General features: G+C 35.5%; 1 protein-coding gene across 2 annotated transcripts in view; it reads left to right on the top strand.

Annotated features, from left to right (window-relative positions):
- Positions 1-11,623, top strand: part of DENND4C (DENN/MADD domain containing 4C) — a 54,008-nt gene extending 42,385 nt beyond the window's left edge. For both annotated transcript variants that reach the window (XM_009328071.1, XM_009328072.1), the window contains 6 exons: positions 52-241; positions 1,152-1,397; positions 2,765-2,882; positions 4,540-4,693; positions 5,808-5,872; positions 6,553-11,623. In XM_009328071.1, the coding sequence (XP_009326346.1) occupies positions 52-241; positions 1,152-1,397; positions 2,765-2,882; positions 4,540-4,693; positions 5,808-5,872; positions 6,553-6,689 (910 nt within the window). In that variant the 3' untranslated portion in view covers positions 6,690-11,623. The remainder of the gene's footprint in view (positions 1-51; positions 242-1,151; positions 1,398-2,764; positions 2,883-4,539; positions 4,694-5,807; positions 5,873-6,552) is intronic.
- Positions 11,624-12,105: the final 482 nt, after the last annotated feature.

The following is a 12,105-nucleotide window of genomic DNA, read 5'->3' on the forward strand; positions in this document are numbered from 1 at the left end:
GGAATGCTGAATAGTTTCATATTAGCATATTCTTTTCTAAAATCCAAACAGTGATGTGGCAGGAGAACAGAGTAAAGATTCCAGAACCATGAAGACACCTGCCAATAATCCACCAAAAAGGGGAGTGTCCTTGACTCGGAGCCACAGTGTTGGAGGTCCACTGCAAAACATTGATCTTTCCCAGAGACCGTCTCATGGCATTTCAACAGTCAGTCTTCCAAATAGTTTGCAAGAAGTTGTGGTAAGTCTAGTAACTGCACATTCAGTTGACAGCAAAATATTGAATGCAATGAACTTAGAATGAATAATGTTCTACTACTAGCATTCTTGTCCATTTGGGGAATGGGAACGGCCAAGCATATTTTCATGTTCTTATGACGAAAAAAACTTGGTCCAGTTAATCTAAAATTGCTTTTTCAGTACATTGTACAAACAGTGCTGCTTGATTTGAAATGTTCTCTAGCAGAATGTAGCTAGTCTTTGTCTTTCTAAAACTGGAAGTTTGTTTTAAAAATAACCCAACTTCTACAGCAGACTAAACACAATAGTGCAAACAACACACTGTTGCAAGAGTGGAAGTTTGTTCCTTTTCCAAGCATTACTTATACTCCTCCTCTACATTCTGTTAGGCTTACCTGTTGAGTGGATGGGAGACGGTAAAAGGCAGTATTGAGACTATTGCATTATTCTTGCATGTGAAACAAAGTGTTTCTCCTCTCTCCTGGTGCTTTTTATTGGCAAGAAGCTGTCTTAACATGTGAACTCATGATTCAGTTCCACAGCTGATGTAATTACTGACAGTTTTCTGCAATCTTCATCACCACTGGCTTAGTACCAGCTTAGGTAGCTTGAAACTGCACAATCAGGAACAAGTTATAATAAATTAACATCTTCTCTTTTTCACATAATAGAAAGAGCTTAAAGTTCTTTAAAGTTAAAAAACACCTCAACAGTCAAAACTGCTGATGCTATTAAAGTTATTGTGTATGCAGCACTTCCAGAAGCTTCTTCCAAATATCAAAAGAAACTATGCAATGGAGGATTTTTCAGGGCAAATAATCCTGAAGAGTATTTCTGGAAGAAAAATCTTAGATTTTGTAAAAAAAAAAAACAACCCAATTTTTCTTTTGTGTGTGTTGTTTTGTTTTTAGGATCCTTTAATAAAAAGACCTAACCCTCTCCCTGTATCTGTACCCTACTTGAGCCCTTTGGTACTGCGTAAGGAGCTTGAATCACTGTTGGAAAATGAGGGAGAGCAAGTAATTCATACATCCAAATTCATCAATCAACACCCCATAATTTTCTGGAACCTAGTTTGGTATTTCCGACGATTGGATCTACCTAGCAACTTACCTGGACTTATTCTAACATCTGAACACTGTAATGAAGGAGTGCAGGTAAGTGGCTTCCTCGTATTAGAACTGCAGATAGTAGAGTAAGCTAAATTTGAGAGTTGGGTTCAAAAAAAGTGGGTAAGTAATTTCTGAGTAGCTTGGATCTAGGTTCCTTTTTTTTTTTTTTATAATACAAGTAGGTAGATTTGTTCTCTGCAAGGAATCTTGAAGGAAGATGAGTGAAAACAGCATTCAAATTCTAGTCAAGCTGTTCTCTTTTTAAAAAGCCAGAGAATAAGATTCATTAAACAGAAGGCTAATATATAGAAGGAAACAAGATATGTCTGTGGAGAACTCAGAAATTGCAATACATTGTAATCCACATAGTATGGATTACATTCTTCAGTATACAAACCTTTTAAGTTATTGGTCAATATTTTTTGTTCTTTTCCACTAATAGTTTTTGCTATTCAAACTCCACTGAGTTTCATTACTATATGAATAGAACAAAAGAACGTAGAATGGATGCTATCTTTTGAGTATTCTGCTTTTCCCATTTTAATGAGCAGATGTTTTTCTGAAACCTATATGATTTGTGTATGTAAGTACCAAATTCAATAGGTATTTGTATATGATGCATGTGAAAAAGTAGTATTTTCCTATCTACTTGTATGCACTTTAATTTTAAAATTCTCTCCCTCAATTTGAAACAAACAAACACCTAGAACCAAGAACAGTTTTCCAAGAAATGTAGTTGAAGACCAATACTAATGAAATCTAAAGCATACTGGAAAAATACAATGCATTAGCAGGGAAAAACACAAGATGGGAGAGAATATCTTGTAATCACTACTTTAAATTGACACGCTAGTGGTAAATTTTTCTTGCCCACTAATTCTTACGGTATTAGTGATTCCAGAGGCACTTAATTTTATAAAATAGTTATGGAACTATTGTTTTGAGTGCCATATATTTTTAATGGAAATAAATGGTTCATATTTTTATGCAAATACAGATTCTTTTGCTTGTGGGGAAGACCAACACATAGACATGCATACCAAGTCTTAATCAGGTCAGCAAATACTAAGGCGTGGCATGATAAGTAGTACAAATCAAGTAACGTGTTTGGTGCACAAAAAATATTTTCTGATACATACCCATAAATACTTTCTTCAGATATCTGTAGAAAACTGAATGGTCTTCATACCTTAGGCTAAACTAGAGAAGGCAATTGAATGTTGCAGTACTTGTGACTTTGCTGTGGTTGAGTGCAGTGTTCTCTAGAAGATGTCAACTGTTCCTGTTTGTTGGATTCAAGATAAATAAAGTAAACCTTTTTTTGTTTGCAAAATGAGTGAAAGAGCAGTTTTCTAAATAATAAGACTGTACTGATGTTTCTAAAACTTTTTCCCTTTCCTCGTGTTTTTTAGCTTCCTTTGACATCTCTTGCTCAAGATAGCAAGCTAGTATACATCCATCTTCTGTGGGATAATATCAACCTCCACCAAGAGCCAGGGGAGCCCCTGTATATATCTTGGAGAAATCTCAGTAAGTAAAACAAATGTTGCAGAAAGCAGAGGGAGCAGAAGATGTGGAAAGAAACAGTTGTTTTATAGTGTCTGAAGTGTACACAGCCCATCAAGTTGGAAAGCTTTTTTAGTGTGTGAAGCACGTGCAATCCCTTAGGTACTTAACATAGTCTTGATGTCAACTTATTTGTGGAAATATTTTACCGATCTGTGTGAAAAAGATATGTTCTCTGTTCTTTATATGTCATACACTTATAAACAGGCTGGGAGGATTTGCTCTAGATGTGGTGCTAAATAAGCTTCATCTGATTTGAACATTTTCACTGCGTTATCTGGTTATATCTATGCAGACATGAAAAAGAAGACTATATTACAAAAAATGACCTTGTGTTTCTATAAATGAATGAAAGGTCACAAGTCCCATCAATATCTACATTTGGCAGCCTACTTGACTGTTAAAAAGTGAGCTCCAAGAAAGCCATTGTCTACCATAACTTGTTTTGGAAGGAAGAAAAAACGGGCAGACTGGTTATGAGAACTTTTCAGAAAAAAAAAAACTTTGTTGACCTAAACTTCTCAGTCTGTGTTTTAACTTTTAAAAACTATGCTAAAAACTGTGTAGCATGCTAATTCTGGTTCTAAGGAAGAAAAAAGGGTTTATTGAAAAGTGTCCTAAAAATAAACAGACTCATCAGGAAATTACAGTCAAGAGCACAGAATAAGATGTGGTGTTTCCCTCAGCTTCTACCAAAGCATTGATTTGAGCATAATACATGAAAAGCATCCCCAAAGCATTCAGACATGAATGAAGATGCATAAGTATATGTATTTATGTAAATAAAGGAGCAAAAGGACTGTTTTAAATGTGGAAGAAAAGTAGTAGTATTGTAGATAGGCTCTACAGCAGTGTCAGAAAGTATTTGGAAAACAGGAAATTACATTTGTAAACCATCATATATGTAAATTCTATGAAAATTTTAGGTTGGTGTGATTATAATTACTAGCCTTGGTCTACATTTCATTTACACACCACGTGCTTGCTGCCTAACCTGTAGCCGCCTTTTTTTGGCAGTAAATGGACTTACTATTCCCTCATGAGTCACTGTTTTCCAAAGAATAGTAGTTCAGTGTTATCCTGGAAGTGGCAATGTAAACAACAAATCATGGTGGGTAAATGTCTTGATAATTTTCTTTCCCGTTTGATGCAACTGTGCATTATCTATTTCAATATGTAGCCCAAAGTTATCAATGCATTGTAGGTGGCTTTTAAGAAGGGCTTTGGTAAGAAAAGTTTCTTTTGATAAGAAACATGACAGTGTTTTCTTTTTTTTTATTTCTTTTCCTTTGTGTAAAAATAACCTTCTTGGAGTGAACTTAAGTACAGCAATAAATCTGAGCTAACAAACCATCACAGGCAACATCTGATGCTGGATTCTCTTCAGACTCTTGTATTTCTCTGTCATGTGGGAGCTCTCGCACATGGATACTTGATGCATCCTGTCAGTTTTGTGGTGGAGTAACGACTATAAGCAGAAAAAGCCTTTCCATTGTAACAAATTTCTGTAGATTGAGTAGAGGTTCTGTATATATATCTCACTTTCTGAAATACCTTCTGCTTATTAAAATGAAAAAAACATCTTTACTGTTTTAATAATCTATACTGTTGCATTTCCCAGATTCTTCTGAAAAGAGACCTTCTACAGTGGCAGAAGATCAGCAGGCAACAAACACTTTGTTGGAGAACATCAAAATAAGTATTCAACACAATGATGTTGCTAAACCAATCAATTTCCTTCTAGAGAAAGTTAAGCCAGATGTGAAACGACAAAGGTAAAGGGGTAATCTCTTCTTACTTTCTCCCCACTCAAAGTTAAATTAAGATCAGTCTGTATACGCTTCATAATGATAATTCCATAAGGACCTCTCGGGAATATTCGGTTTCATTTGTGTCCACCAAACACTGTGTGTATTTGTTTATGCCCATGTTTACAAACAGATGCACTGTGTAGCCAGATGCATAATTCATCCAAATCAAATGGATAAATGTAATTCTTTAATCAAAATGGACATTTTACAAATGGATAAGAAAAACACAGATATTGACTTATGCAGATTTTGGTGTTGCTCCAGATTCTAGCAAATTGATAAATACAAGTGTGCAGCATCCTGTTGCGGTGTCTGGAATAGTCTGCAAACTACCTAGGTATACCTATTGAAATTCTATCAACCTGGAGTACTGGCAAAGAAAAGTGGATACAGCATGATCCACAAACAAAGGGAGACATGTAAATAACACTTGTATGGTACATTTTGCCATCTGCACTACTATTCAAAGAGGGCTTTGTACAAAAGCACAGCCTCTGAAGTAAATTACAGCAGATACAAGATGTGTTTGAAGTCTATCATGCTAAGTCATCTTTGCTTCTGTGGTTTGTAGTTACTAAAAAGAAACGAGAACTAATCTGCCTAGAGAAGAATCTCTGAGTTCCACAAGGAAAAAAATTAGTATTTAGTTGCTTAGTGATAATCCAGTTCTGAGATAGATCGTGACATTCTGAAACAAAAAACAAAGTATGGGTGATCTCAAATAAGCCTGCCCCCTGTACTTCACCCTCAGGCAGGAATGAGTTAATAAATAAATGGTGCTTAATTTTATATTTCTTGTTTTTTTGGAGTTTTTGTGGCACATTTGGCAGAGGGATTTTTCGTAGAAAATGTAACTGCTGGGTTTGGCGATAATATAACTTCATGTGTTAAGGAAAAATATTCAGGCATGAGAAAACCTTAAGCTAGGAATCATGTAGATTGCTCACTTTCTTCACTAGCAAGATTAACAGAACAGTTGCAGAAACTACATAATGGAATATTAGCATCTTCAATATTGACTTTCTAAACTTAGGATAGTTGGTGCTTTCACTGACCTGCCCTTCAAAATATTTCCTAGGAGTTTTTACAGAGAAATTCTTTTCCTGTCTCTGGTGTCTCTTGGAAGAGAGAACATTGACATTGGTAAGTAAAAAATACTGTGAAATGCATAGTGCCTGTGTATGAAATATATTAATACTTTATATGAAAACTAGTGTATAAAATTGACTTTCCATGAGTTTCTAAGTAACTTTTCAATTGCTGTGTTTTAGTGAAAAGTACTGTGCTGTCACTCTTCAAGTAGGTGTTGCTTTTATGAAAATGTAATTTAGATGGGACCATTAATTTTTACTTTGTTTGAAACCAGTAATCAGTGATTTTAAACAAAGTTTATTAGCTTGAAGCTTTAATTCCTCATGTCTGAAAACTTGTTCCCAGCCTTGTCCATCTTTCTTTGACCCACATATTAGACCTATGTCATCTAGCCACCTGATTGCCCAGCCCTTACTGACCTCCTCTGCCCTGACTATGCAAGCAAAGGAACTCCCTTATGGGATGTGACAGGGGAAATACCCTGGGAACGGGCAAACTGAACTGTGATAGAAGTAACGCGCATCCACTGTGATGCGTTGTGATGCTCCAATGTGAAGATGCTTTTCAGGTTCTCAGAGAGGATGCATTTTGGGGAAAAAAAAAAAAATAAGTGGCTGTTAAGATAATTATTTTGTTATTATATAACAATTACCAAAAGTATTTTATAGGAACAGTAGTGTGCCCTGTACGGAGTTTCTTAAATAACTTCAACTATGCTTTTTCTATTCCAGAGGTCTTTGATAATGAATACAGATTTGCACATAAAAATCTACCAAAGGATGTTCTTGAGAAGATGCAGAAAATAGATGCTCCACCAAGCAGCAGGGTTGAGTGTTGTAGGAAGTGCTTTGGAGCACCTTTAATATAAAACTGAGGAAGATGCACGCTAAACTTCAGTGAGACAAAAGCAGAGGTCAACAAACCAGGAGCACGGTGATATATACACTTTGAATCCCAAAAGGTGATAACTGAGCAATTTGTCAAAGCAATTTCATTGAGCTACAACATATATTCTTGTCTTTCATCTCATGAGACACAGTGTAAAGTACGTTAAAATGTTTTAAAACTGAATTAATAGGGTGAGTTGGTTTCAGTGATTGATCTGCTTTTTTCTCCTGTATATACTTCTCCTTTTCCTTCCTCAAATCCTTCCCCTACAATATCAAGTTGTTCAAAAGGGGATGTTTAAATAGCAGCCTGTAGTCAGTGACGTTCTTAAGGGCAACCAATATTTGTGTATTTTAATGAAATACCTTTCCTGCCACAGAACACTTAGATTCTTCACTACTTCTTTAAAATGACCTTTATCTAAACAGGGATCTTTTTATTGGTGTGCAGTATGTATGTATGAATGTAAATATTTGAGTCTTGGATTGGAAGTTGCAATGTAGTTGCTTTTGTCAGATCACAGTACCTAAAATTGCTACCCTTCTCCTGACTCTCGTCCCTATCAGTGTTCTCAATTATCTTTGGCTGACCTTTTCATAATGTATGTCTACAGTTGTAAAAACCAGAACCTTACACTCAGTTTTTCTGTATTCTCTATCTGACAAATTGAATATCCTATGAATGTACTGCCGCTTTCTCCAAAAGAATGATAGGCGTCTACACTAAGCAGCTCAGAAATGGATGGCTTTCTAAAAATTAGATAGGAAGCTTAAATGGCATTAGGATACATGCAACATTTGTCAAACAGATACTGTCTGAAAAAATTATGCTTTATACTGTATGCATGTATACTAAAAAACTGTCTTTTCCTTGAATTCTTTATCACCCTTTCCCATGGTTTCATGCTAGCCTGTGGGTTACTTATTTTGCACTGATAGTCCAAATTCAATATTTCAATTAAAATGTATTTCTAAGTATGTTCTTCAAAGTGTATATTAGCACAAATGAAGTGCTTGAGTGTATGATCTGAAAAGATGAATCCATCTTTTGGATTGCTTCTAGTAGATAAGACACTTCCTCACCTCACATACCTAATTGACTACAGTAGTCAGTCTTGGCAAGAAGGGCCTGGATACTGGTCAACAGTTTAAATGTTTCTGTTACTTGAGGAATACGATAAGATTTATTGCAGGTTTTTTGCTGAAATTTAATGGTGTGGCTTTTCTGATGGAATTATTCCTAGAGAAAAAAAGAGTAAGATTTGTAGCATGTTAAAGGAGGATAGCTAAAACTATAATCGCATCTGAGTATGAATGTATTTACTTCATACTAGTCTTTTTCTTAAAAGTTTTTGTTCTTGAAAATGATGAGGGATGAAAATCTGTCTGGAACAGCTTCTACATGAAACAACAAAACCAACTTTTGTTTTTTCATGAAGCTAAAACAAAGGATTTGCACTATTTGTGACAAAATACATTTGCATCATAGACTGATTCCTTGTATTTTGTCTAAAAGTGCTGATCCTAAGTTAATATGGGGATATTGCCTGGACAGATTCTCTCCTGATGAAAATACTGTGTTTTCTCAACAATTAAAAGCAAGAAATCACACACTGACTCTTTTCTCATTCTTTATTCTTTGAGTTTATGCATAGTTGCTTGCTGATACCTGACCTACATCACAATGGAAGAGTAGAGCTTGATTCTTCATATTTTCCTCTCTTTTTCTATTACATAATTGACATGCATGGTTCCATCCTTTTAAAGTAAAAGTCTCTCTGAAGCAGTTGTCCAAACAACTTAATACTTCTACAAATTAAAACGGCAAATTTTCCTGTATAATTCTATACTGATCTTAAACATATAGCTATGTAAAGACAATTTTTGAGTGTTAAATGGACAAACTATATGATTATGTGATGCAGCTTGCAACGAATCAATTTTTAGTTGTCCTTAAATTCTCCCAGCTCATTAAATTGCAAAGAAAATCTGTCCAGTGAGTGCTGTTTTAGATAATTGGTGACATTCAAATTGTTTTAAACCATTGTAAATAATATTATTATAAACTCAATTCTGTAAGCAGATCACCTTCATTTCAATACAACCTTCCCATCTGTTGATGAAAATACAAATTAATCAGGCAGTAGTGTTGTAGAAACAGCAAAGCAGATTGTGTCACAGCATCTCGTGCTAAATGTTAGACTTTCCCCAGGTATATACACTAAACAAAAAAAACCCTAAAGCCTGAGGGGAAAAGGACAGCTGCAGGATTGAACTTGCTTTGATTTGCTCCTGCACATTGGTGTTTCTGTACACTACAAATTAACTTCTCTTCCTGTTGTATGTACCTGGATTTCAGAGTGGTAGAAGTCCTGCATGTAATTACTTGAAATCTTGAATCTGCCTATTGAAATTAATTCTTCAATATAGAATGACAAGTAAGTGCTTACTCTTTCTAATTTGGATTTTTTTAATGCCTAGTTTTTAATAGCTAACTAATCAGCTGGTTCTTGAATGAAACCCATAGTTCAAATGAAAAGGGAGATCTCTGAAAGCAATTTGTTATTAAGTTTTCATCTAAGGAGATGCTTTTTGGGGGGAGAAAAAAATTCACAAAAATTTGAAACTAATTAAGAACTGAGTATTTTTTTCCTAGTTGCTTTCTCTCCTTTCAAATGCATGATGGCACTTCCTGTTCTTCCTTTGACTTTTAGGTCTCCTCCTACAACCAGGTAGAGACTGCAGGTTTTCCTACACAAACTTTCTGACATGTAGGCTCCCCTAATTTGAATGCTAAAAGAACTGTGAGCACACATAAGAAAAGGGCATGGCATGAAATAGCTTAGCATGGCTCGATGCTCGTATGGTTGAAAATCTGGCCAAAAATAAACAGGGAAAAGTCTTCAAAAGTTTTTTGTGAGTGCATTGCAAACACTTATTTCTCTGAAAATTGGGCACTAAAGTTCTAAGTTCTTCTCTGCAAGTTAGTAATAGCATGAACTTCTTGGGCTACCTAGGAATGACTTAGTTACCTACAAATGCTTCTAATTTGTTTGACACCCCGCTCCTAGTAATCCAAATTTATCTGAATCCATAATTCATGAATGAACTGGACAAAGGGTTGTGAAGGAGGGGTGTGGATAAGCTTGATCTTGGTTCTGTTTTCCTCTCAGCGTAAGCAGAAAAAGTAGCATTTTGCTCACTTGCAAAACTCTTGCCTCCAGATACTCTTTCTAGTAGCTCAGCAGCCAGTGTTCAGGAGGAGATGGCTCTTTGGTGTGTATTTTGGAATTCTCATGTGCAAACATGAAGAAAATGGTTGCAGATCAGTATTAACTTCAAAACCTGCAATGTGTGCACAGAGTGGGGGTATAAACCAAACTGACTACATATGTGGATGCAAAATGTTAATGAATTTCAGGTAAGCCCAAGAACTTAGAAAGTTTGTGTTGGAGTAACAATTATCACAGAGAAGCTTCCTTGAATTGCTGCCCTAAGGATGTTGAGCTTCAGTCAGTTATGCTGAGAAGATACCATCTTGCACCTTTCACCCAGCTGTGAAACAGTTACATATAGCTTGTGTGCTCATATCAAAATAGCTATTTTTTGTATAATTAAAACAACAAATGGGGTCTTAAAGGTTTAAAATCAGGATTCTTAAGTGACAAAGTTTTTCTTTATGAATTATAAATATATTCTGGCACATTACCAAGACATAACAACTTTCAAAACCCCGTAGCTATAGGAGACTGATGTGGCTGCAGTATTGGCACAGTAATAGGTACCAGCTTTTACATGTTACTAGAAACATCTGTATGTTACTTATAGTCATATCCTGTCTTCACATTTTATATAACTCAACCTTAGACAATACAATTTTAATGGAAAATATTTTATTTAGTATATGGGTTTCAAACTAAACTCATTTGTTTTGCAAGTAACTTAGTCTTGTTCCTAGTGGAATTTCACGTTGGTTAAGTTCAAGCTACATTGCACTTGTGAATGAGTAATTTTATTCCATTTTAACTGTGAATTAATGGCTTTTTGTATTGCTGCAGCTAGAGGAATATACCTTTCATTGAGTTTACTGCTTTCCTTGAATAACTGCAACATAGGGGATATTTTCAAAATGTATATTAAATTAGATAATAGAAATTATATTTTTTAAAACAGATTGTTAAAATGTAAGTAACTGAAGAATCCACTCGGTAGTTTTCTCTTTTTAAAACTTAATTCAACAATTATTTCAATGCAGATAACTTTGTTTCATTAAATGGTAAGCAGATCATCTTGTTCACATAACTGTACATTTTCAACAAAGGTTTTTTTCTTTGAACTAATAAAAACCTTAAGGTGCCTTCTGTATATCAGCTTTTCATTGTGGACCTTTTTAAAAAAACAAACACACACCCTTGTAAGACACCTTTTAAGTCTTGAAACTGAATGGTTTAATTGGACTCTGTTTCTGTATTCTACTGTGCTGTATATTGTGATGCATATGAGGAGAGAAACGGATGGGGTTTTTATTCTTTCAGTCTGCATCTATCAATGGTGCAAATAAAAGGGATTGTTTGCTGTTTTTAGAAGCACATTAAACTCCTTTTAGGAGCTTAAAATAAACTATTGTAATGAGGATGAAAGGATGTAGTGTGAATAAATTATGATTTTATTAAGTGAGCTGGGAAGTTTTCTTTAATGCAATAAAATTTGCACTGGTTTAGAGACTGTTTTGAACTGTTGAAAAATGGCATCCATTTACTGTGCTTTGATTAACAAGTGTTTCTCTATGTTTTTGTACATTTGACAAATGTTTCTTGAGTTTAAAAGGGCACTCTGCATATTCTGAATTCTGTATAGATATCCTAGACTAAGAAACAATTTTTAATGTATTTCCCAAAATAAAATATGTATGCATCCTGTGTCAAAAAAATTTCAATTGTTCAGCTTTTTTGCCATTGGAACTTACCTGCTTGACAGAATTTAATCTTAAATGCAAATTCAGCCTATAGTTAGGCAACAGCAGAGACTTTTGACTGCCTTTTGGGGGAATTGTTTCCTAGTACCTCAGTGACTTCTGAATGGTGGGAAAGAGCAGAAGCAGTCGGGGCAGGGGGAGAAGAAGAGAAAAGATGGGGTTCACGAGAGAGGATGGCTCTGTGGCACCTTAAGCAAGCCATAGGGATGAGCAGAGGTAAGAAGAATTGAAAACCAGGGTGAGGGAGTCAGAATCCACGAAGATTTTGTTTGCAGGAAAGTCAAGCAGCTTCCTGACGGTAGAGCTGCTGCTCTCTGCTGACCAGGAAAAGCATCTCATCGGTGGTGGGAGCAGGTTGGTGGCTCTACTTGGCGGCTCTACATGGCGGAACACTTCCCCGCGGTTCGGGTTTGTTCTGTAGT

This window comes from Pygoscelis adeliae, unplaced genomic scaffold (genome assembly GCF_000699105.1).
Source record: "Pygoscelis adeliae isolate BGI_AS28 unplaced genomic scaffold, ASM69910v1 Scaffold45, whole genome shotgun sequence".
NCBI classification, from domain to species: Eukaryota; Metazoa; Chordata; class Aves; order Sphenisciformes; family Spheniscidae; genus Pygoscelis; species Pygoscelis adeliae.